Here is a 27554-nt window from a genome sequence, read left to right as displayed (position 1 = left end):
AAGCAACAGAAGTATAGACTGCATTTGTTTTTTTCCCCTCGACACTGTCAGCTTCTCTTTTTTCAAAATTCTTCATCGGACGGAGGAGTAGAAATACCCTGTTGTATTACCAAGCAGCTGCAGCTGGGTGGAATTCTTCCTTTCTTTTCCTTCCATTTGAAATCCGCCCACAAGAAGCCTAACCTATCACAGCATGGACCTTTAATCACAGCGTCTGTCAGAGCAGATATAGTAAATACATAACATTTATGTATTGCCAACTCTTTAAAATAGAGTCTTGGTTTCCTCTTAGAGCAGATCCTATTTGAAGGTGAGCCAAAGAGCTCTGCTGTCTATGAGAAGGCTAGAGATGTGCTATTAAGAGGCTAATATGAAAAGGGATAGATCCCTTTTGACCCCGGTGACCTGCCCACTCAAATTGTCTAATAGGATGTTGAGAGGACGCCACTTATGGATCCGGCGGCGGCCATTTGCTTAATAACTGCAACACTGCTTTTGGCTTTGGCAGCCGTTTTTAGGAAGCGTCTTCTTGGTTGTGAGCACTGGACAGAGGAGGGATGTAACCAAGTAAAAATACTTCATTACTGTACTTAAGCAGGATTTTCAAGTATGGAAGCCCATTTCTGCCAGTGTGATGAAAAAAACGACCCTGTAAGTCATTAGAATGAGAAACTTTCTCAAAATAATGACAAATTATTTATTAGTCATTTGAAATAATGAATAATTATTTTGAGAAGGTTTCTCATTATAATGACTATGAGGATCTTTTTTTTTTTTAATCACACTGGCGGAAATGGGCTTCCATATTCAAGTATCTGTACTTTACTCAAGTTTTTCTTTCACTGAAGACTTTTTACTTTTACTCACTACATTCCAAAAGAACAATCTGTCCTTTCCACTCACTACATGTTCAAAACAGACTCGTTACTCTCGGGAAATCATCGACTGATTTTCTAAAAAAAAAAAAGTATTTTCACCATCAGACGGCTTCCATCCCGGAAGCAGCTGATCAAGCTCGTTCGGCAAAGCGACACCAAAAAGTAGGGAAAGGGAGAGAGAGAGAAGCAACACGAAGAAGAGAGAAGCAACAAGAGAGAGATAATTATCGTGAATTCAGCTGCTAGGGTTCAGGTTAGTGATCTGAGCTGCAGACTCTTTCTCATCTGGGATTCAGAGGAACGCTCAACAGAAAACCAGTTTAGAACATTAGAAATGACTTTTTTAGAGAACGACTTTTACTTTTATACATTAAGTAAATTTAAGTCCAGGTACTTTTATACTTTGACTTGAGTAAAGGATTCGAAACGGTACTTAAACTTCTACCGGAGTATATTTTCAAATGAGTATTTGCACTTTCACTTGAGTAGGGAATCTGTGTACTTCTGCCCCCTCTGCCTGCAGACGTATTCATGCCCATACTGTACTCGCTCAGCGATTGTCGTTCACCTCATGAACGAACTTCCCGCACCGCGCCACCGTGATCGCTTCCACATTGGCGAGTCGAACCCGAGATACGGAGGGAGGGAGGGAGGGAGGGAGGGAGGAGGCGGCGGAGGAGGAATGAGCTCGTAATGAGGCGAGTGGGGCTGCATCCAATTTCAGAAGGCCCGTGTGTTTCCTTTCATATTTTCACCTCATCTAGGGAGGATGAGCCAGGAGGCTGAGGTGCTTAAGACAAATGAAGTGTCATCCGGCAGCCCCGGGATGGACCCCAGAGAGATGCCCCTCCGCCCGCCCCCCCCCCAACCCCCCACCCCACACACACACACACACACACACACACAGAAAACATTGCGTGAACCTGCAGCCGGGGCTTTCATTCACCTAATCACCCCCCCCCCCCCTACTGAGTGTATGAAGTCTATCATTCCCCTCTGCTCTCTCTGGATGCAAGGCAGCTACATTTCAACAGTGCAACTGCTTACTTGGCGTGACTCTTTTTTTTTCTACCATCTAACGGCCATTGATAAAACTGGCTAGCAATTGCGTATCAATCAAACACACTTATTTGGAAGTTCACCACATGACAATAGCCGTTCTTGGAATGACAAATGAATGAAGTGACGCTGAAAACAAAGCGGTTTTTACATCGTAAAATTCAGTTCAAGCACAATCTGTAAGCATCGCACGTAAACAATCTGTGTTGCATCAATGCAATCCAAGAGTTAAATGTGTACATTGTGGAAAAAAATACATATAAACTCTTATCTTTTGAATGTTCAGATTCCTTCACATATTCAGCCTCTCTTCAGTAACACTGCAGGATTAAAAATAAACAACTCTAGCATACATAATGAAGATTCAAATGCAATACATTTCCATTCATCCTCTTCAATTGGAATATTAAAGGAATAGTTCACCCAAAAATGAAAGTTCTGTCATCATCTACTCACCCTCTTGCCAAATGAAACACAGGTGAAATTTGTTAGTCCATATAACACACAGGGAGGTTGCCAGCACAACTTGGTAGCAGCCTTCTCCAAAACAACTGATGTCAATGGGGACCTGTTCTTTAGAGTTCCAAAACAAAAACAGCCAAACAATCACACTGTGAATAGAAAGACCTATACACCATTATTTGTTGCAAATCAATCAGCTGTAGTTCAGATTTGCACTAAATGATGGTGTAAATATACTGTAGGTCTTTTTGGAACTCTGAAGAACTGGTCCCCACTGACTTCAGTTGTTTTGGAGAAGGCTGCTATGGAGTTGTGCTGGCAGCCTCCCTGTGTGTTATATGGACAAACTTCACCTGTGTTTCAACTGGCATGAGGGTGAGGAGATGATGACAGGATTTTCATTTTTGGGTGAACTATTCCTTTAAGGGTTAAGGAAAATATTTTTCTATCATCTCATGCCACAACATAACACGGTGATGTGCAAACATCAGTGAGTCTCAGCTGTCCTGTGCACTGTGTAACTGCATCAAAGTTTGACCTTGCATGTGTTCAACAGCTTTATGTTTCAGCCAATTAACGCTATTGCACCACATTTAAGACATGGGCCATATAAATAACTCAAATTATGTTACTTTGATTTAAGTCTTATTCAGAAAATTAATATTGTGAACATTAGGTGCATTATTATAGGGGGTTGTTTTGACATGTTAACATCATGCTCCAACCAAACCTGTCACAAATTTAAAAGTAGACAGCAGCTCATACCTCTTCCAACACTATGCAATTGTCAATATATGCCAATTCCATATCGGATTTTCACCAAAAGTTATTTTTTTCTGCCATGCCACATTAGCAACTTGTTTCACATTTTCATGACTGGACCTGATATGGGACATGAGATCTGCCTGTTCAAATTCTCGCCACTTCTAAGCATTTCAGCCGATTATCACAACACCACATGACCAATCAACACTATATCTGTTCAGCTTCCATTACAGCTGCCCTTCTACCACTGGATCAAGTTTTGGAAAATTTGGCAGAGTGGATATGTCCAAGCTGGAAATGGAGCTCTCCAGTGTCACATGTCTCATGTTGTTTGATTGGGCCAATAGTGGAGGGTTTGCCTCTTCTTCTGTCTGCTGATTGGCCACAAAGTTTGATGGTGTTACGTGAATCTGTTCGGAAGTTATATGCCTTTTTATGAGAAGCCACACCCACTGCCACGCCCTCCTTTGGCCAATCGGTGTCAAAATTTAATCAGTTCTTCCTTGTCCCATGACCAACATTTCCACAAAGATTCATGCAAATATGTTTATAACTTTTGGAGTTATCCTGTTAGCAGACAGACAGAGAGAACAGGGCAAAAACATAACCCTCGTCCAACCCTGTTGGCAGAGGTAAATATTCATTTTTTTAATGCTTATTATTTCAGGGAGTTCATAAAATGTAAATGGCTTGACGTGGCTGGCCTCAAATGGGTTTTGGTGAGCTAGTGAGTATATAAGTTGACCTGGTAACACTTTACAATAAGGGTTAGTTAATGCTTAATAAGAATTAACTAACCCTTAATTAATGTGTCTGGTAATCATTTACTAATGGTGTTCATGTTTACTAAGGTATTAATTTATACATTATTTAATAGTTTATAAAGATGACTATTATATAATGTATAAATTAATACCTTAGTTAACATGAACACCATTAGTAAATGATTACCAGACACATTAGTTAACTGTTAATTAAGGGTTAGTTAATGCTTGTTAATGCTTATTAAGCATTAACTAACCCTTAATTAATGTACCCTTATTGTAAAGTGTTACCGTTGACCTTTGAAATGGCAGTGAAATTCATATTCTCAGAGCTAACACAGAAGGTAAATATAGAGCTGACATATTTTCAACAGAATTATTTCACATTCACTTTTTTTTTTAAGATTAAGCTGCTGCATGTTTTCAGCCATTGTATCTTTCATTGCCACAGTGTTTTAGCTCCACTAGGGTTTCCATGAAGTAACTCACGGAAGCTACACCTTAAAAGTGCTATTAAGTACGGTTCTTACTGTCCCATAGCACAAAATGACCATAATATATCTTCGGGGGTTGACAGGCTTGTTGATCAATACCAATGACTCAACCATTACACGGCCAGCTGCTGAGATTTCTGGCTTTCCAAACTCACTTTCCAGCCTGTACTGTTATGGAACAAAAACTCCCCACCCATTGGAATTTCAAGACACTCCCAATCTGGCCTGCTGGTGTGTTTTCGGACTTTGCCTTTTTTTTTTTTTTTTTTTTTTTAATTTCTGTGGCATTTCCATTAGCTAGCGAACAGAAGCTGGCTCTTTTAAAAGAAGTGAACAGCAAATGCAACAAATGCAGTGGCAGCCTTTATTTTCATAAAGATGATGCTGAGAGAGATTTAAGTGCAAGACCTGCTCGTATGACAGGGATGAGATCAAGCTCAGATGAAGGATGAGAAGTTCCTCTCTGCAAAATTCCTAAATATATGCGTATTAAAATATTAAAGCTTGCCAAGATCATGGTTTAAATCGATGGTCCCTTTTTACTGCACATGTTAAGAAAACTGATGTGGAGGCTGGAATGAAGGGATGTGGGGCTGGATGTGCAAGTCACCCATCACTCATGCAGATGTTATGTAGCTGCCTTTAAACCAAGTTATCCAATACTATCTCTTCATTAAAATATACTTACATAAGTTTAACATCTACAAAAGCTGACAGATGCCATAGGTCCCACTTTAAACCGATGTGCTTCGTCAAAATGGGGTATTCAAGAGCAAGAATTATGACCGATATATTAATGAATTAGAAAACAAGGATATATTCAAATACATTTTGTTGTCAGATTGGTCGCCTAAAATGTTCAGTTCCGAAGCGATGAAGACGCTGATGATTCTGGATCCAGGTCCTCGAGGAGGGCCCGGTCCTAGCGCTGCTTGGTGACCACCAGGTTCTTCAGCATGTCGAAGGAGTTCCCGTCCGGCTCCACCGAGACCACGCCGTGCTCCTTGCAGTGGACCTCCAGGAAGCCGTTGGGGTCCAGGCCCACCACCTCGGCCTCGGGTCCGTCCTCGCTCCAGAGACGCACCCGGGTCCCGCTGTGGGTCGAGAAGCAGACCGTCACGTTTTCTACAATGTGTTTACAGCATCGGGCATAATAAGGATGCGAGGGGGAGCCATAGCTATCTTACTTATCTTACTTCTCTTACTAGTATAATATCCTAAGGACTACTTTTCATCCCAAGCAATTTATTTTTTTTAATTATTATTATTGTTTATTTATTTTATTTACTTATTTATTTTAGTACTATTTTATTTTATTTGTTAATTCATTTATTTTTTGTTTTGTCCCTTTTAGTCCTTGTCATTTTGTTTACTTACCGCTAGTTTGTTGTTCCCATATTGGCATATGTATATGTGCTAAATGTTGATGTGTCCTACATGTATGCAACTTAATAAGTAGCCTGTGTATGAGCTTTGACTAATCTCTTTAATTTCACATCTCTTATCTATCATTCTGTAATTGTTATATTAATACTAGTCCATTTTACCAATGGCTATTTGGTCCTATGTATGCTCTGTAAGCTACTTGAATTTAGTTTGGTTTATTAATATCATTATTAACATTATTTTCAATATAGACCCAAGGATTGTTTGGGGTTGGTGGGGGGTGATGTTCTATATGCTTGAAGGGGAGGGAGGGAGTGGGGGAAAGGGCGATGGGGATTCAACTGTCAATGTAATTGTATTAAAATTCAATAATTGTATTGGGGAAAAAAAAAAAAGGAATGCGAGGGGGGTTTGGGTTGCTGTGAAAAGCTCAAAGGATTTTCTTTACTTCTCTGGTATCAGTTTGTGGAACTGTCTACCCCCCTGCAAATTAAACACTGTCCTACCAAAGCTGGTTAAAAATCTAATCAAATCAAATCCTTTGTCTGTGGCATATGATGAGAAGAAAGGTAACACTTTATTTTCTGGGTCCACAATTTCCTAGCAGTTTCCTAGAAAGGAGCTGTTACTTTCTTGGGAAGTTTCCTAGAAAGAACCATGAAATGATGCAGTAGTTCTATAGAAACTGTCAGCGGCCTGGTGGAGTCAATAAGATACTGTCAATTTCTAAAAGAGTTTCCTGGAAAGAACTGCAAAACTATAAACTATTTACTGGAAAAAACACTTTACAATAACGGTACATTAATTAAGGGTTAGTTAATGCTTAATAAGCATTAACTAACCCTTAATTAACAGTTAACTAATGTGTAATTTACTATTGGCGTTCATGTTAACTAAGGTTAATAGTTAATAGTTAATACTTAATAGTTTATAAAGATGACTATTAAATATATAAATTAATACCTTAGTTAACATGAATACCATTAGTAAATGATTACCAGACACATAACTGTTAATTAATGTACCCTTATTGTAAAGTGTTACCGGAAAAATAATAGGCAGAGGTAAACCAACTCATTATACATTTAATTATATCATGTAGTTATAATTTCTAATTTTACTACATAAAACTACTACATAATTTCATGGTTCTGTCTTGGAAACAAAAGAAGAAATTGGAGGAACTTACCAACTACCAACTACCATTGAACCCTTTCTCTATTTTCCCTATAATTAGTACATCATTTCATGGTTCTTTCCAGGAAACTTCCTAAGAAATTAACAATTCCTTTCTAGGAAATTATTAGGAAATTGCGGACCCGGAAAATAACGCGTTACCAGAAGAAACTCCATTTCATGCCATTGATCAAAATAGTATTATATATTGAATTGATCACAAAGCTTGCATCACAGACTCTAGCAGGGATGGATTCCAGTGCCTACCCGTGGAGCCATCTTTTGTAATAGATGGGCAGGACAGCGTCTGCTCCGCCTTGTTGGAAGGCAGTGATGAGGCCCTCCAGGGAAGTGACCGTTCTGCCAATGAGCTGGGCGGAGCTGAGCGGCTGCAGACTGGCACCGTGCTGCCTGTTGTACCGCAGCACCAGGTCATTGATGCAGATGGTGGGGTTGCTGTTGTTCACGTTGAAGCCACAGCCTGTGGGGCACAAAGTCATTTTCTCTTATTCTGAGCAGGCTCAAGCCAGCTGTCCCTTTTAAAATGAAAAATATGATATGTGAGCTATTACCAATGGAATATCTAACATACAGATTTAAATGTAAAATGGGCGATTTTTTTAAGACTTGGACATCCTTCTTTAAATATGCTGGTAAAAGACTTGATGAATACTGTATTAAAGGGAATGATAGATTGCAGTACTGAAAATTGGCAAAGTGACATTTTTGGGTCATAAGGTGGTATATTTATTTATTTGTTGATTGATTTTTATTTATTCATTTCTGTGCATATTTTCTGAGTTTTCTTAACATTCTAAATCTTTTAATTTATTTACTTTAATTATAATTTGTTCTTTTTTTTTCCTTTTTTCTCTCCAAATATTTAGTTGTTGCATCACTGTCGATTGTAATGGACTGAGCGTTTCCTTATACTTATACATACATAGATGCTATGACATTTTTCACAACATATTTATGTGATTGTGTGGAATTATTTCTTCGAGTATATATGCACGCGCTATATGTGTCATGTATCAGGGGTCTAAGTCAGATGTTTAGTTCTTGTGGCCACTGTGTATTGTTGAATTTGTCTGTGTTTGTGTTTAAAAGCATAATAAAAATATTGTAAAAAAAATAATAATAAAAATGTAAAATATATATCGAGTTCAATAGCCACCCAATCACATGAAATACAAATGAAAATAATAAAAATGTACGGCAGAAAAATCATATTTATTGCAGCTTTAACCGACTGACCTTTCAGCCGAGAGCCAGATAGCCCCAAGTCTAAAACTAGAAACACTGACCAACAGTGTAAATATGACTTTCGCTAGTTTACACTGGTGCCACTCTGGATATATCTTGGTCTACTATACCGAGTCTGACTGACAACAGTAGAGTATGTTACAATTTTTAACATTTTCTTCTGTTTTATCACGTGTTATGAAGGCCTCGTCATGCTTGATTGGTCTAGGACTATGTGTCTCCTATCATTTGTTCGCCCATGTGTCATGCACGATTTGTCAGACACCATTCAAAATTACACCTGCTAGCCCAAGGGGGCGCTACAATCAAAGGTCAAAACAAGATTTCATATTTGCTAACGAATGGTCCAGAGAATGGGAATGCATCATCTGTGGGAGGATGCCTTGTTGCTTTTTGGTGGGGAGCCCCTGACGTAAAATTTTTTCATTTCTGTCCTGTGACATGACAGCCCATCACTCAGCTTGGATTAATGAACGCATCATAAGCCAATTTTTTAAAAGTTTTTTGACCGCAACAAGCTCAACTCAATTTCATCAACTCAATCAAAAGATATCCTTACTTAAAACAATGAAAGGGAAATCCAGTTAATAACTGACTAGACTGAATCAATAGCCTATACATTTGCTTACAGTCTGCTAATTAATCTGTATTTATTATCTATTCATATTGCAGCTGCTTGACTATGCAGAACTTTTCTATTGATATTACAGCTTAATTACAGAAAGACGGTGGACACTCCTTGCTCTCTTTACAAAGAGATTAGAGAGTTGAGAAGGTTTGAGTTGGCAATGACGAATACTGACCATGGGCATTGGTCCCTATTACAGTGGGGTATTCCAAAGACCTGTTTTACCCTAGAAAAACTCCTTTCCTTTAACATCCAAACCAGTTGTATATGTAGATTCCCACCTTAGTTTAAAAGCACAAAGGATAGTTTCATCAGATCCTGAGTATTAATGAATGCTGTAGTATTACGCACTTGGATAATTTCCTCGGATAAAGTGGAGATCCTTACCAATGAGGAGATGGAAGGTTGGTCCCATGACTGTGGAAGTCACTAGTACTCCTCCGAGCTTTATTAGGTTACTGTAGTAGATATCATTGGGCCACTTCAACCTCAGGTCTATGTCCTAAAAAAGATTGGAATACATTAAAATATCATGTGTAAGTGCACAGCAAAGCTATAAAGAACATACACTACTCTTCATTTATGTAACACTCCAGGGCAAGGACCTGTTAAAATGTGAAGATAGACAACAGTTTGCTCTGCAACGACTATAAGACTTTAACAAAGGCCATCAGACTTGACTCAGTTATGCTAAAGATACACCTGGACCAGTCCAGTTTCATCACAGAGACAGCTATTTGGAAATCTTGCTTATTTCATATTCTTTATTTTCCCAACTGTCACCAACAGCAGAGTTCCTGATCTGTTTAGATGCCCACAAGGCATTTGATCGTATAAATAATTATAATAGGAATAAGGCAGGGTTGCCCCCTGTCCCCAATATTGTTTGATGTATCCATCGAACCTTTGGCACTTTCCCCCTTCAGGCAAACCACATCTTTGACTGCCATTGTTGGGGGGGGGGGCGGGGGGGGGCAGATCCACAAGCTTTCACTGTATGCAAACAATCTCATAATATACCTGTCCGATCAAGATATTTCTATCCATAAGGCATTAAGTATTATTTTGGCATTTGGGGTAATATCTGGTTAATATAAATCTGGCCAAGAGCCTGCTATTTCCAGGAAATCAACAAGCGAGGCTGCTTTTATATGAGGCATATCCATTTAAAAGTAACTCGATAATTTTACTTTACAGAGCACAATTTCTCAAAGGTTAGCATGGCCTTTTCTCCAAATGTGGTGATTTCTTGTGGCTTTTCCAAGTGTGTAAGTAACATTTTGCAATACGCTAGAAACCTATAGCTGTACAATGGAAATCTCAGTAATGAAAAAACATGCCAAACAATGCTCTCATGCATCAACTCCTATAAAAGGAAAGAATGACATTGGATCCATATACATAAATGATTCACACTGCCCATTAAACCCTTGAAACGTACTGTATGCTTGACAGAATTCAACCTGAAATATAAATTCATCAGTTTAATGCTTATTTTAGGCTACTAATGGGAATGGAATCAACAACTTTTATATAGTGCTGCTCTAGCGAACTATTTTAACATTTTAGGGTGTATTTGCTGGACCAAATCACAGAACATGTGTACTACAGTATGGTATTTAACATAGTGCTGAAAATGCCAGTATAGTTCAGAGTATGTAGGTTGTTACCTGGTATCCAGGCAGGGTGCGAACAGCCTCCACTACAGCCAGGGCAGCTAAGTGCTGCAGGAAGGGAATCTTCTGGCCAAGCCTGGAGTTTAGCCCCACCTGGACACTCAGAGTGAACATGGCACAGCCCAGAGGACTCAGCCATGCATTCCCTCCACGGCCTGGAGCATCAGCAAACACAAAGTATAGGAAGAGGGAAGGGGAACAGGATGCAAACCAGTATCTGGAGTTTTGACTGGAGTAACCAGATTAAATACTGGTATTGCTATGAAATCAGAAGCCACTCCTGACAAATAAGACAAATAAACACCTACTTTACCTGAAACTTTGGCATTACTGTCAACCTTTCAAGTACTTTCATTTTGCCCTTTCCTTTTGCAAATACTGCTTCATACGTTTGAGGTGTGTATGAATAGTGTGTGTGTGTGCTACAGTGTGTTGAAGAACCACTGACCTCTGCCCTTGCTTTGTCGAGCAGCTACAGCTATTAACCCCATTTCCTTCGGTAAGTGCAGTGTCAGCCTGAGGAGAAAAGAAAGCAGAAAGAGAGAACGATGAAGGAGAAGGAGAAGGAGAGGACTGACATCTAAATGTTAAGACCTAGTTACAATTACTTTATAGGGTCACCTGGTTAGGGGATCTTGTTTATTACACCTGTAGTTAACATTAATAATAACAACAAAAACAACAACAAATTCTCAAAATTAAAACCACATTTCCCATAAACCCTGTTGCTTCCGGTTGCAAAGAGGATGTTGCTACTTGCCCCCCTTATCTCCCCCTCCCTGGTGTTGCTCCTTTTAAATATTTTTTAAGATTGTAAACCAACAATAATTTTGTCATCTGTATTTATTTAAATTATTCAACTATATTATTATAATTATTGTTGTTATTATTGTATTATTGTATATTTACTTATTATTATTTTGTTTCTATGAGCAGGGAGGTGAATGCTGGGGGGCTAAGGGGAGATAATGGGGGGATATTACTGTCTAAAAAGAAAAGTATGAATCTGTAATACTGTTTCATCATATGTGCAGATTGTTGAATAAAATTTGGTTACAAAAAAAAAAGATTGTAAACCAATTTGACACATTTCTACACACTAAAGTTCATGCTGTCAAAACAATTTACATAGCCATCGAAACAGACTTGCTGCTTTCTTTTCAGCTAAGATCTTTGTTGAAAGCAAATATTGACATCAAAACTACACACATCATCTATTCATAAGATAATACTGTCAGTTATACCCATACAGGAAAGCTAATGGTAAAAAAGAATGTATTAGAAAGTTCTACAATCCCTTTCCACAGTATTTTTTGGAATTGTATGGAACTGCATCCATAATTTGTTGATAATGTTTTCCTTTAAAGTAACTCCTGTTCCTCAAAACGTTGGAAATAGTATTTCCGTTTCACATGGTAAGTTTGTCAAATTTGGTATTGTCATATCTGACATATTTACATATTTGTCTATGCGCGATACAGTTGGCAGTTCACTGTTTTAACCAATGACTTTATTCATCATCAACACTTTCATTTCTGTCAGGCCAGAGTACTTCAACATCACACTGTATGCTTTCTCTAGCCATGCACCGAGGGGGAAAAAACTGCGTGAGTGCTGTATTCATCCCTGGTATAGGTCTGCCTCTGTCTCCACTGGAAGAGTGTTACTCTGTCATATGGGTTGTGGTCATAGGCCTTTCATCTCCAGGAGGAAAAGAATTTAGAAACGGGGAGTATGGTGGAAGGAACACCATCATAAAGAGTGGATGGGTGTCAAACCGCTCGTGTACCAGTTAGGTAGAAACGGACATCGTTCCAAACAATCACAAACTCCATCAGTTCTGGTCCCTCTAGGCCTTGTTCCCCCTGGGGAATGAGGTTGTCATTGAGGGAATCCAGAAAACTGAGGAGTCACGCTGTGTTGAAGGGACCCAAAACAACATTGTGGGCCAGAAACCCATTCCTTGAGATGGCAGCACAGATGGTAATGTTGCCTTGCGTTGAACGGGACAAACGTTTCGCGCAAATTCTAATCGAACTTTTGAAGTCGGTAATCTTCTTTGAGAAGATCACCGCACTCGCGACTATTGAATGCGCTAAGGTGCCAGAAGACCGAAGAACAGTATTAAGGAAGAAGGTTCTGCACACTTAGATCCATGCAAGTTTCTTTAATAAATCAAGTGCCAAGCTTTCGGTCACAAGACCTTCATCAGGGCAAAGAAGTCGGCAATCTTGAAATGCGAATCACGTGCGTTTCCGTTAACGGCTTTTACGTGAATAAGTAGGTTTGTCAAGCCCCTTAGTAACCATTTCATCTTGTAATTCTTGGTAAATGGTGCCGTTCCGTTGTTGTTTACTATCTAAAATTGCCTTCACGTTTCATTCACGGATGTTTCCTCATCAGTCCAAACAAAGCGCGTATTGTCCGCCATTGCTCCTCCATTCACACAACATCCGGGGTGACAGCGGAAATACGTAACTCTAAGTCATTATTAATTCGCAAAATACGTTTCCAATGCTGTTTTCCAAATAACCTCTTTATAGACAGACAAACAAATCCACCTCGAGTGAACGTAAAAACTTTTTTGCGATATTTGGGGATTTTTTTTCAAAATTTGGTGTTTCCATTCAGCTTACTCCCATTCAAAACTTTTTGCATAAACTGACTTTATGGAAACGCCACTACTGACAATGGCACACTGACCAATTACATTCCTTCCTCTCCTCCCTTTCAGGCTAGATTGATGCCAGCTTCATCAACATAGATGTATTCATAATTGCCATCTGCCATCCAACTCCACAATTTTCTAATGAAAACAAACATCATGGTTAGTAATTATGGAACTTTAATACCATTACAGTAAATAAAGTAATTAACTTCTTTGAGAACTTCTTCGAGAGGAACTCTTCAGCGCCCCATCCAAACTGCAGCCATGAACATACAGTAATGGAAGACTTGACTGTCCTGGGATATTCTTTGTTGTATTTCTTTGAGGTGGATGGTGCTGTTCTGTGTGTCCACAGCCTTTTATAATGCAGCCTTTTCTTGCTGGGAGAAGAATGCCCATCCACCTGTAGGTGCTCTGTGTTCCACTCTTAAGAATGAAGAGGGGAAAAATACACAAGAAATCCCAGCACAATTGGACGGAAAACTACCTATTTCTGTAAATTCTTAGTTAGGGCTGCAACTAACGATTATTTTCATTGTCGATTAATCTGTCGATTATTTTCTCGATTAATCGATTAGTTGTTCGGTCTATAAAATGTCAGAAAATGGTGAAAAATGTGGATCAGTGTTTCCCAAAGCCCAAGATGACGTCCTCAAATGTCTTGTTTTGTCCACAACCCAAAGATATTCAGTTTACTGTCATAGAGGAGGAAAGAAACCAGAAAATATTCACATTTAAGAAGCTGGAATCAGAGAATTTTGACTTATTTTTCTTAAAAAAATTACTCAAACCGATTAATCGATTATCAAAATAGTAGCGATTAATTTAATAGTAACAATGTGCACCCTAAATCCTCAATACAATCTAAAGTGTGAACTGATGTACAGCAAGCTTACATGACCATTGTGCATTGTACACAACATGCAGTCATTTACAATACACTCAGATGATTCACAAGTGCAATGCCCAGTTGCCTGTTTTCACTCTTGAATGTTATTGAAGCCACTGTAGACCTGCTCACACTCAGCTGAACTCGCTCCAGTCTCTCTCAGGGTAAGACCATGATTGATGACATGGGCAATTAGAGTTGCTCTCAAGTCATTTGAGACCCTTCTTCTTTGCCCTCCGCCTCTTTCTCTAAATCTCACTCTTCCTTCCCTATCTGTCCCTCCTCTCGCCTCCCCTCTTCCTCTCCCATCTCCTGTTCCTTTACCATTTATTCTACCTACTCTCATCCTTACTCTGCTTGTTGTAACCCTCTCTTCAGTATTAGGGCTGGGCAATATATTGATATTATATTGATATCGTGATATGAGACTAGATATCATCTTTTTAAAGGCTGCATTACAGTAAAGTGATGTGATTTTCTGAACTTACCAGACTGTTCTAACTGTTCTATTATTTCCCTTTACCCAATTAGTCATTATATCCACATTACTGATGATTATTTATCAAAAATCTCATTGTGTAAATATTTTGTGAAAGCATCAATAGTCATCCCTACAATATTGTCGCAATATCGATATCGAGGTATTTGGTCAAAAATATTGTGATATTTGATTTTGTCCATATCGCCCAGCCCTATTCAGTATGCTCCATTGTTATGCTCTACAGCTTTTACATGACAAGTGTTTAGATAGCTGTGTTAAATATTTTAAGAGCATGAGCCTTTGTGTGAAGAGTTCTGTGTGTCATGTTTAGGAAAACTGTAGATGTAGATGGCAATGAAAATGTACAATTAGTTTTACAAAATTAGAAAAAGTTTAGATGGCTGTGTTTTGAGAGCATGGGTGTTAGTTTGGAGGAATCTGTCAAATCATAGCCCCCCAAAATGTATCCTGTACAGTTAGCATGCAGTAAGTGCACATGCATAAGCAGGGTCAACTGTGGCAGACAGTGCTTTAGTCTCACTCACCTCTTAAGCTACTATTTTGTGAGAAATGCTATATCCTCAGAACATAAATATCTGCCAGGTGTGCTTACTAACACAACACACAGAAGAGACAGATTTTGTGAAAGACTGTAAGAAGAGTCTTGTTGATAAACCATTTTCACATTTCCTCCATTCTCTGAAGTAGCTCGGCTGCAGGGCTGCAGTGAAGGTTCCCGCCGTCAGTCTAGATCAGTGATTCTCAACCTTTTTCATATCAAGGACCACTTATTTAGTCCACATTAGGGCCGTGGACCCCCAATTGATGAGATTTTGTCTCTCAAACCCAAATATGATAATATTTGTATTGTTAGATATGATTTGGTCCAGATTTCCATGACTATCTAGAGAGATAACAGTGAAACTATGATCAAAATAGTAATTCTTCTGCATTCTCTAATTGTGTTAGCTTCTTGTAAACAAAATAATGCTGAAGTTTGACAATTGATCAATTTGCTTATGTTCCCCCTGGAACACCCTCAAGGACCCCTGGCGGTCCACGGACCCCACGTTGAGAACCACTGGTCTAGATGGTTGCCTTGCATTTGAAGTTGAAGTTAAAGACCAACTACTTTGCTATCCAAGGTGTTAACTTTGTGTTCACCCTAAACACATACAAGCCCCTACAATATACCTTGCCAAAGATCCAGATCTACTGCGGTTCAGGGGAGCGTGTACTTTTTTATTATTGGTAAATGCGCTGTCCATTATCAGGCGAGGGAATCTCTTTGGCTGGAGCACTGTGATATCTTTGCAGTTCTAATGTTGTGATCGCCCCACAAGGTCCTAATCACAAGCAGATTCTGTCAGGCATCGTTTCATCTACGTTGTATTGACAGTTGGGCGCAACGTTGCTGCCAAAGAAACCAAAGGAGAAATATTTGCAGATTCTATCATCTCCAAATGAAATTAAACTGATCCAGTGACTTAAAGCAAGAGAACTGCCTTCTGCTGGCTTGTGAACAAAGACTGTGAAGCTGGCAAAGCAAGAGAGGAGGGACTTTTGACTATTATGATGCAGAGACCATCACTGGTAAATCAGCTTAGGCTCATTCCCAGTGTTAATCTGCCCCGACTCTGGCCAAATAGTGCTTTGTAAGGGCCTTGTTTAAGAACTGTTTATCAAAGGGATCGCTGGATGGCTTAATCTAGGTTCTGAGGGGACGCTCGGGGAATGCTAATGGGCCAGGCTGTAAACTTGGCACTTAAGGCCAAACTAGCAAACTAGCAACTAGGGAACACTTCAGTTCATAAACTTTGCATAGGCAGATTTAAAAGTAAACATGGTTAGTATAAACTACAAAATCCTACTATAAAATGAGGAAAACTCTGTCCGTCTGTCTGCATCCATTTTGCTCCTCGATGGGTTGGCCAATCAATCTGAAACTGCACATGGGCATTGAGCACTAGCATAGGCAGGGACTGACGAAGCTGATTTTTCCATTTTCCCAAATTTACGCTGTTTATGCGTTGTGGCGCGTGCATCCCCGGGTATGGACTAGTATTGCTGATTATGAAAAGCTATAAAACTAGAGCTAACATGATAGTGCAGTCGTTTCATAACATTACTGCTTGCAAATCCCTTAAATCGATACAAACGTGTCAGCCAGACATGTGTCAGGTGAGAGCAGTTGAAGCCATGTAGTAAACGTAGAAAAATAACTGTCCAAAAATAGCCAAAACTGATTTACAGCCACAGGAATTTGTCCACTTAACCGGTGGTAATTACAATGGACATTTTGTATAGCGGTTCCGCAGCCAAGAACCTGCCATCATGTGCTCACCGCAGAAAAACTCTTAAAAACAAAAACCCTGGGCGACTGCTGTCAAACACTCATTGCCTTTAAGCCCTGGATGGAAGGAAAACATGTTGAAAATTGAATATTAATGCTCTAGCACTTACGCATAAAAACTGAGAATGAGATGAGAAAAGGGGGAAAGTGTTTTTTTTTTTTCTATGTGATAAGACTTGATTATGCTGGAATACGAATCAGTAAAAATAACGGCAAATATTTCAATTTGATTTGAAAAGAAGACTATGAATAGATAAACAAGCAACACCGGGTGTGAGGATGGTCGGGTCTAGCGCCGAGAAGTGTGAGAGCTCAATGTGAGCCACATTAGCTGGAGCATGACCTCGCTGGGGCCCGCGCCAGTTAGGTGGCGGCCGGACGCGGCGCGCCCCCCCGCCGGGGCCGTAATTGGGAGATGCCGCTGTTTGGCAGGACCACCGGAGCACCAGGCAGCTCCGTGACCGGGGCCTCTCCGCTGACAATCAACCTCCGCGGAGAAGAGGACCGGGGGCCCAGCTGGCTCTCCGGAGTCCTCGAGCCGCAGAAAATGAGTTTTAAATAAGAATAGCGGGGCCTAACAAGGCGAGTAAGTCCGCCGCTGACCTCCTCCGCCAGGCCAGTACCGTCTCCACTGAGCGGGGGCACGGGATGAAGCCGGAACCGCATTTGGGGGGGGATGTGCGAGTTCCCTGCTCAATTTGTGTGTCTGTCTGAAATGTGCGAGCGTTATCAATTTCTACGTTGATTATTGCAAAGGGGTAAGATAAAGGGCTGATGTGATTGAGACTGAATAGGCGGTGGGCTGAAAATGTACCGGTAGTCTTTGAATAGTCGCTGCAAGTACTCCACAGACCATGCAGTGAAGTGACGATGGATCACGAGCAAAGAAACATTGTAGACAGTGTGACTTGGATGATAAACTAAGTGTGGAAATGAATCTGAAAATGAAAAATGAAAAAAAAATATACTTTTCTCTCTCCTGACATTAATGTAGCATAACAAATAAAAGATCTGAAATCGATGGCGTACAGAAATTCAGTGCTGGTGCTAGTATATTAAAGGAAGAGTGGAAAAAATGAATATTCTGTCATCATCTACTCATGCCAAATGAAACACAGGTGAAATTTGTTAGTCCATATAACACACAGGGAGGTTGCCAGCACAACTTGGTAGCAGCCTTCTTATATGGACAAACTTCACCTGTGTTTCAACTGGCGTGAGGGGGGAGTAGATGATGACAGAATTTTCATTTTTGGGTGAACTATTCCTTTAAGAGATTGTCTGTTTGTCTGATGTTTCAGTTTTCTTTTGTCTTTTTTACTATGTTAAAATGTTATATTTTTTGTACTTAGTCTTGTTTCATGTGTACAAATGTGCTCTTTTTATGTTTATGAATTACGATTTTAGTGTTTTTTTTATGTCAAATTCTGCGCTGTTTTCGGTACACCTTACTGCAAACATGAATTAATAAGTCAAGTCATTTAAACCAGTGGTTCTCAATGTGGGGTCCGGGGACCACCAGGGGTCCTTGAGGGGGTTCCATGGGGTCCCCAGCAAACTGATGAATTGTTAAACTTCAGCATTATTTCATTTACAAGAAGTAGAGAATGTAGAAGAATGACTGTTTTGATCATAGTTTCACTGTTATCTCTCTACCTACAATACAGATAGTCATGGAATTCTGGACAAAATCTTATCTAACAATAAAAATATACTCAGAGTTGAGTTCGGGAGACAAAATCTCATTAAATGGGGGGTCCGTGGCCCTAATGTGGACTAAATTAGGGGTCCCTGGTATGAAAAAGGTTGAGAATCATTGATTTGAACAGAATTACTGGTTGCGACAGTGGGGTGGGATGAAGCAGTATATCTGACACCAATGACATGTGCTTCAGTAGCTGCTGGCAGGCCTGCTATCCAACTGGTAGACAAACATTGGCCTGAAAAGCCTGTCAGCCCATATAGACAGTGAAAGGACGGTCATCATTACTGGCACTGCTGTTGCATCTCTCCACTTCCTACTTGTGTTTTAGGTGCTGGAAAAAAAATATACAGAACCAGCGATTCATACTCGGTGTCCATCCTTCCATCAAACTATTCAGAGCTATAACAAAGTCATTGTGTGGAAAGAGAGAGAAAGAGGTAAAGAGTGCTACTCGTTGGTCATTTGGTCCTGGTCATAATCCGGACCCGCAGCAGCAGTGGGTCTGGGAACCAAAATTAATCCTTTCAGAGTTGGAAGATGCCTCATTCAGAAAACTAAAATCCCCCACCCCGACCTGCCCATCTCAACATGCAAAGGAGCTCAAATTAATTTCTAGAACTCAAATATGAGATCAGCCGCAGATCACACACACATCTCGAGCCTAAATACGCTAATGCTCTTACACACTCAATGGGAGGTTGTCAATAAAAGGAGGTGGTAGGGTGCTGTGGTTGTGTGCCTTAATGTGTGCATGTGTACTCAAGTGATCTCTATATAGGCCGGCTCAACCGGCTCAGGGGGCTGGAAGGCTTGGGGGGTGAATGCATTCCTCTAGAAAGTTAATCTCATTTTGAAAGCACATCCACTGAGTGCTACAGAGGTCACCGCTGGCTTGGAAGAAAAGCCTAAATGTATTAGAAAAATTCTCAATAATGTCCATAAAGAGGGACGCAAAGAGGCCACAATTAGCAATTAAACCCATACAAAGGCCGTGAAAGTGAAACAAAAAGATAAACACACAGCGAGTGAAGGTGAGGCAAAATTATGGGAAAATTGGGATCCCAGTTCGCACTCTTTCAGATGAGTACGGTTCCTTTCCAGCATTCTACACAGAATAGAGCAGACCAATTCAAGTTGTGTGGACTAATACAATTCACATTCCTCACCGACCAAGAGCTCATGATTGTATGTCATTGTAATTCTTGACTTATTGCTCTATTTCCTTTGTTCGTCTCACTCACAAAGGCCTATTAGAAGACTAGAATTCCTTACAGTACGAGCTGAAATTCCGACACAATAAGCCCCAAACGGCATATGCGCAGGCTCAACTTCGAGTGCACACTTTCCTATAATCTATCATGGAAGCGAGGCATGGGTCAGACCCCCCACCATTACCCTCCGCCCCAGCCCCCCAGGTTGGTTTCCTCAGTCTGATTGGGGAAAGCGGCCACATGTGCCTGGGATTCCTTTCCACATCCAGTTCACAGGTGGGAGGAGAACGCCAGACTCTCTCCAGAGAGTTTCCACGGGAATTTCAAACCAGATACCAAAAAAAAACGTGGCTGCAGTGAAGGGTTTTTCAGGCTACAGTGAGTGGTTCTAAAATGTCATCTTCGTACTGTACCTTAGACGAGGAAGACCTTTGATTAGAAGAGCGTAGGAGATGGAATAGAGAGCAGGTATAGAATGCAAAGACAGGAATTGGGATAAGGAAAGAGAAGGCAATCAAGAGCCAAAGCCAAAGAGAGAAGCTGTGAATGGAGAAACTCTCTCTGCTTCTCTGAAACTCCCCCACTACTGAGATCCATTTCATCTCCACTGATCACTCCAAGTCCATTGTCCATCTGCTCATTACAACAAGGCCGGAACAAAGACATACAAAGTAGCATGTCTGAAGGATGAAAGAGAGGAGGCATTGCCCCAAGAGGAAGAGCAAGGGCCTTTTAAGCCAGGCCTTTGTGGTGGGTGGGGTAGGGAACCCCTCCCCAAACTCCTGCTCACGGCTCTTTGTTTTGGGGGGTAGCTAAGCCAACGGGGTCACCGTCCCAGATCCAGCGGGTCAGGAGGATAAACGCCCACCAGCCAAGTCATCTGTGGGAGAAGAGGACTAGAGGAGGAACTCTGATCACAAACCGGGGGCATGTGACCGTCTTTCTCCCACACTTAGATTACGGCAAAGACAGACGCTCACCTTGTTTTGGGGGGGGGGGGGTGAGGCAGGCGAGTCGCACCCAACAAGACAAAGGGGGATTTTCTGCTTAAAGCACCGTTGAAAATGAAGCTTGAATCTGTTAGCTCTTATCAAACAGACCTGATAAAGACATTTCCCAAAAGCACGGTCCCTGTCACATGCAATTGATGGCAAATAAAGGCAAGCCAAATTTACAGACAGATCTGATATTACAATGAATAGTCTGATACTGATTGAATTTATTAGAACATTTCCATCATAAAAATTTCAAATATAAAAATTAATTTATCTTACGAAGCTGTATTTCAAGTGGAAAGTTAAGGGATCATTTTACGGAAAGCCATTTATCCACAAAGCCATTTCAAAAAAAAAAAAAAAAAAATCCTCTCACTTTCAATCCCTATTAAATCTACAAGATCAAAATATCTCAAATTAAAAGATTATTTCTGCCGTCGATGCTCATTTTCGAAACAGGATTTGCTGTGCATAAGCGTGTTTGCATTGATCATTCACCGGCATCAAAGAGATGATCAATAGGAGAGGACAAACTAATCTGTAAATGTGATTAATTGAGCTAATCCTGTTTACTTGGGAACAGCAGAAATTATCATTTCCAAATAGCACTATTAGAAGTGATCAATGAGAGAGGCTTGGTCCATTACTAAGGGGCAGCTGAGGCACAAACCGAGGATGACCTTGTTTTGCTGCTCGTCTGGGACAGGAGGGCCGGGCCTGGCCTGGCAGAGGTTCTGGATAACAACTCATCACCAGAACTCAGACTGAGCTTGCTGATGTCTCTCTTCAGCTTCATCTCTGCCCGAGACTTTAAGAAATAATGTGTCGGAGGAAAACGTTATCTTTGAAACTACACGCTTCAATGACAATTTGTTATATTCTGATGAGGTCAACAGTGTTCGTCTCATTTTATGCTCCAAATACCATGTTATTCTAGGTCTTTGGGTTGTGTGTTTTTCTACTAAACTTAACTAAAGAACAGGTCCCCATTGACTTCAGTTGTTTTGGAGAAGGCTGCTACCAAGTTGTGCTGGCAACCTCCCTGTGTGTTATATGGACTAACAAATTTCACCTGTGTTTCATTTGGCATGAGGGTGAGTAGATGATGACAGGATTTTCATTTTTGGGTGAACTATTCCTTTAACATGCTGTGTGTGACAATAAATGAGTAGTATGTTGATTTTATGTACGTGAAAAATGGGTACATAACACGCATATGATGTATAGTACATTGGCGAGAATTTGAGTATGCGGCCCGATGATACTAGAAATACGGAGATGTCCCATAATGCACTGCTGCTTCCTAACCTCTGTGGCCGTGCATCGCTTTCAGCAGCGGACGAGAATGTGATTGGTGCTGGTGGTAAAATACGGTATTTTATTTTATTTCTTCCAAATGACATCAAATTTCTAGGCTAGAGCAATACGAATTATTATTAACGGCCTGGAAATTTGATCTTACTATTCAAGCACTGGAGGAAACAATGGGCCATTTGGTGTAATTTGCTCATCGCTGCCATTTCTGCCTGACACATTTTTCACTTCAAGTATGATTATTATTTTTTTTTTTTTATATCCTACCACTAGTACATTCTAGGTTTATACGTTCAAAAAAAATGTATAACCGTGATCTAAGCAACATATGGGTGGCATGGCCAGGAGGAGGTGGGGAAGGTTTTGTGTGTGTGTGTGGGGGGGGGAGGGTATTCGATATGGTGGGAAATCTCGTGATATTTGATAATATTGAATATCGGCCCAAGCCTAGGTATTACTATACTGAATTACCACTAGAGTATACAGTATGCAGTACATAGTGAGTATGTAGCATGTAGTAGTTCAGTATCCGGGCTGGTGTAGCGTTTGGTAGGAATGAAAACCTGCATACTCTCGGCCCTCCATCCCTGACTTAGACTGACCCGGGGCTCCAGAGTCTAGCATGCCTTTCACTGGACATAAAAAAAAAAAAAACTTAAACTCCCAACACTGCACCATATGTTCCCCAGAATAAGAAATGAGGACTTTTAGGCATCTGCTTACAATCTTATATAATTGCAGGTAGAGCATGCAAGGTCAATTGGACCAATTTGATTTTTATGCACAAACCTGTTGCAGGAGTTATGAGGCGTCCATTTTCTCTCTACCAGATCCCTTTTTTTTTGTCCGATGGTTTGTATTTTTCACAGGAAACAGGACCCTAATTCCATACAGTGTCAGTTTGGATATTGGATTCCCTGTCAAAACAAACACTGATTGCCAGGGCTTTGGCCCAACAACTGGAAAAGCTTTCACTAGAAGAGTCCCTTGTTCAGGTTGTTTGTCCTATTCAGACTTCCAGAGTAGGAAGGTGTTACACTGCTATTAGCTGAACAGTATTCTGTTTATGTGCCCTGCTCAGAATTATGACTGTTTTTATTGAAATAAATTACAACACTCCTAAGCTTACGAGTCGTAATTTTGTAATTATGAAAGTCGAGGATCGCTTCTAAGGGAAAACACGGTAAACGGCAGAAAAAAAATGATTTCCGCATCCAGGAGCAGAAAAAGCGCAGACAGGCAGAATTTGTCTGACTATATTAGATGGACTGCATTAGAAATATTCATCATTTAGTTTTGTCTTTATTTTTATTTATTTATTTTTTTTTCATGTTTTCTCTATACCTGCATTGAAAATTCTTTTTCCTATTTTTGACTGTATGTCTAACTCTGAAAACCCCAATAAAAAAAGTTGTAAAAAATAAAAAAAAATAAAAATATATATATTCATTTAAACTTTACATCCATCGCCATTTCTGTTCCTGTATGCAACTTGTTCTTTCAGGGGAAAAAAACCAGGGGGAGCAAAAAAAAAAAAAAAAAAAAAAAGATACAAAATTAAAAGTGGGCCCTTGGGTTTTTCTGTCTGAGCCTGGAGCTCTTAGGAGAGAAAGCCGACAAATAGGAAGTACGTCGCTCCAGGCGCTGGGATCGGGTTCAGCAGAGCAGGAAAAGAATCATTATGCTCTCTGCGCCGGCCAAGTGGCATTAAAGAAAACCATAGTCTCTTATCCCACCTTGTTCACAAATAAACACTTCCACACTGTTAACAACCAGCCTGCAAGCCAATTGTCCTTAACAAAACACCAACAGCCTGTTTAGACGTCTGTTGCGAGCTGACAGCCTCAGACACACGACTACGGTACGGAACGCTCTCCATGCCCCATACAATTAGATATAAAACGCAAACATATTATTTATTAATTTAAAATTTCTAATAAAGTGGAAATACTGATTTGCTCTTCCAAAGTGAATAGATGCAAAGTTTAAAGTTTTATGTAGATGTGATGAAAATTTGGAATCCATTTGAACCATCTATAATTTTAAAATGTTGCTGCATAACGCTAACACAAAGCAAATACACATGAACAATTTTATCTTCTTAGTGTTTCATTTGCAATATCTGGACATAGCTCTAATAATAGAACTTGAACAACGCCAAAAAATAGTATTTTGGAGAAACAAGTGGAAAAAAGGATTTTCTTACATGTGTAACATTAGGTCTGGCCTCTGGCAGCGCTGCGATACTTTTTTCATTATGCTGCTTTACACACCCAAAAATGCAACCTCTTGTGATTTAAAAATTACAATAGTCAAAAATTGCGTTTTCAATGTTTTTTTTCTTCTTTCTGATTCATTGTGTAGCCCAGTGCAAACCGGTTTGACAAGGAAGCAGATGTTGAATCTATTTGACTACACTGGGTTACATTCTTAGTTTAGGTATAAATATGGAGACGACAAAATAATCTAAAATAACTTTCAAAAATATATAGCGAGTCATAATAAAATGCTACTGCGATCCACTTTTAAATCCAAGACTCTGATACAATACTGCAATAAATTACTTACTTATACTTTTGCATAATTTAGTACAGTAGTTTAACAATGTATATAAAACAATTTAAATTGGAAACCCTATTCTGATGTTTGTGGTGGCCTATACGATAGGAATATCATTGTGTCTAAAGGGCTGTTAGGTGTGGAGTTGCCCAGTAGAGAGCATTGAGATTCCAGTTTGGTGTGACCTTGTGAGAACACTATCCTCTGTCTGTCTACTAGCTATTATTAGCTGTTCCTTGCCAAACAAAGCACTAATACCCTGGGCAAACACACAGCCTGCAGGCCATTGAGCCTCAGCTTCGAGCCTCTGGACTCAATTGTGGGTCGAGCTGAGTTTTCATCAGCTCCTCGGCCCCGGAGAAGCATTGACCTGTAGGCACTTTGGCTTCAAACCAATTCCCTCACTGTTTATTAAGCTCTCCCTCCGTGCTCTATTTACCCTCAAAATATAAGAAAACCTTTGTCATTGTGCATTCAAAGGACTCTAATAACTGATTGATTTTAAATCAAAATCTATTTGAGGGATATGCTGATTTGATTAAGATTTTAAGCCAACATATCACAGTAAGAAGTACCAAGAATAAATGTGTGAGGTGTGGACAAATCTAATATGCAATATTATTTAAGTATTGTTACAGGAAAGGCTAAATTTAATTATAAAATCTAATAATTTTATTTTACACTTTTAAAAATCACAAAAAAGTAACACATACAAAGGACACAATATAACACTTTTCAATAGAAACCACTAAAACTTGAGAACGCATCTAGTCAGTATATTTTGCTCACAGCAAGAAACTTTGTTTAGTTGCCAGATTTTACCAATTCACCACTGCAATAAAGCATTTGCATAGGAATGTGCAGTTAACCGCTGCTGTAAGCCAGTTCAATTACTGTATATACATAATATTATTCAGTCTATTTTTACTTCCCCTATTCCTCCGGATTAAGAAAGAAAAATCTGTTCTCTGTTCTCAGGACACATGCTGTACTCTTTCCCTACACTGGAGACACAGCTTGAATTGAATGGAGACATTTATTGAATACAAATATTACAAATTAAATAAACAACCCACTGGTGTGACTCTTGACTACTTGTGTACTTGACTCCACAATAGCTATTTTTGTTCAGTGGATTTGATTTTTCTCAAAAGTTAATCAGCATTCTGATCTTGGTATTACCACCTAATTTACTCATTACCCTTTGGATATTTATAAGTCAAACTCATAATTTTGATTATACTTCTCTCATAATTTACAATGACAATAAATAAAAAACAATATCTAAAAAAATTAACAAAGTAAGGCTAAAATATTATTCAGTTTTACCTCAGACAAATGCTGGGGAATAGATACTGAATACAACTTACAACAAAATTAGAATTAATACACAATTGTGACTAAAACTTTAAGTTTTATCCTCAAAACAGGTGCTGGTGTTTTACCCATGGTGTTCTTAAGTGTTGGAGTTTATTTTATTCTAGCCATTTGTTTAATGCTTTTATGATTATTTTATGGCTTGGATGTTATCTATCGGTTTTATACTTTCTTTTTTTTTTAAATGTATTACGTGTTTTTTTTGTGAGTGGTTCTCACTAAGTGGAGCTCACTAAGACAAATTCCAATCAACTCTGTTGATATGGCAATAAAGTATTGAATCTTTAACTTTAAGAAATGACACTACTTATCTGAAATGAAATCTACTTATTTGATAGTATTTGGTTAATTCTCCTGCCACACTGAATTACATCTAGAGAATCCATAAAACATTCAATCCATTCAGCTCACACTAGCCTCCTTCTGAAGCAGCTTAATAGCACGTATTGTACCAACACATTTTCTTCTTCTATGAAAACATTATGCATCACACTGACAATAAACACCAATGCTTAAGGAAATAAAACAAAGAAGAGGCTTTCCTTAATACCATTTAATCAAGCTTGTTACAGGGGGACATCTGGAAATTCAAATATTAATGGTGAAATCAAACTGGAGAAACATTTTTTCCCTCTGCATGGCCCAGCCGTTCACCCCGCTTTGGTTCCTATACAACCTTAATGACAACACTGTCTGTTCCAATCAACTCAGCACCGCTCCACAATCCATTTTTCAAACTTTATGACAGTTTTAATCGCTCCCACCTGCTGCTGGATCTGCCTGCTCACCGGCCACTTCCACTCACATGTGTGGATGCAGACAAAGACGTCTATTAGGTGCAACTTGCCTTTGCTGCAGTGAGGTCACTCAGCCATTAAATTAGTTCCAGCCCAGCTACCCTCCCACCCCAGAACACACACACGCACACACACACACACGCACACACACACACACACACACACTTCAATTGCCAAATGCTCAATTCAACGCAGGATTTTTTTTTTGCCCTATTGCTTCCTTTTCATCTCCTGTCATTGTACCTTCACCAAGTTGGTGTCAACTTCGTTTTCATCTGTCGGCTACAGAAGAGATTCATTGCCTCATAATCAATAGGCGATGTCATCATGTGTCAGTCTTCATTCAAAATTCCTTCTAGAATCAATTTCTACATCTCTGTTTTCCTTCAGATTGTCGTAATGACCTTATGGAGATGTCTCCTTTAAACAGAGGGGCTATATTGGTCAAAACTGCATTGAAATTCTTTCAGGTATTGGAGCTGAGTTATATTTAGTGAGCCAGATGACATAATGAAGGGGGAAAAGCGCAGACCAAGAAGTCCAAACACTGTCTACCTGGACTGCAGGGCACTGCCGGAGACACTGGGCCCACAGCTACCTTCGTTTACAAATGGGCTTCCGCAATAGTAACAGTAATACCACTAAGGCAGG

At 39.7% G+C, this 27554-nt stretch overlaps 1 protein-coding gene across 1 annotated transcript in view; it reads right to left on the bottom strand.

Moving 5' to 3' along the window:
- Positions 1-4224: 4224 nt before the first annotated feature.
- Positions 4225-27554, bottom strand: part of hlcs (holocarboxylase synthetase (biotin-(proprionyl-CoA-carboxylase (ATP-hydrolysing)) ligase)) — a gene marked incomplete at its 5' end in the record, with an annotated part of 42128 nt that continues 18798 nt past the window's right edge. The window contains 5 exons of the mRNA XM_071530161.1: positions 4225-5516; positions 7252-7465; positions 9266-9380; positions 10549-10709; positions 11003-11070. Of these exons, the coding sequence (XP_071386262.1) occupies positions 5345-5516; positions 7252-7465; positions 9266-9380; positions 10549-10709; positions 11003-11070 (730 nt within the window). The remainder of the gene's footprint in view (positions 5517-7251; positions 7466-9265; positions 9381-10548; positions 10710-11002; positions 11071-27554) is intronic.

The sequence above is a fragment of the Centroberyx affinis genome, unplaced genomic scaffold (assembly GCF_046629955.1).
Source record: "Centroberyx affinis isolate AG114_WGS23_722 - 3 ecotype Tasmania unplaced genomic scaffold, CSIRO-AGI_Caff_v1 ptg001889l_1, whole genome shotgun sequence".
Lineage (NCBI taxonomy): Eukaryota > Metazoa > Chordata > Actinopteri > Beryciformes > Berycidae > Centroberyx > Centroberyx affinis.
This window is presented reverse-complemented; position numbering and strand designations above follow the sequence as displayed.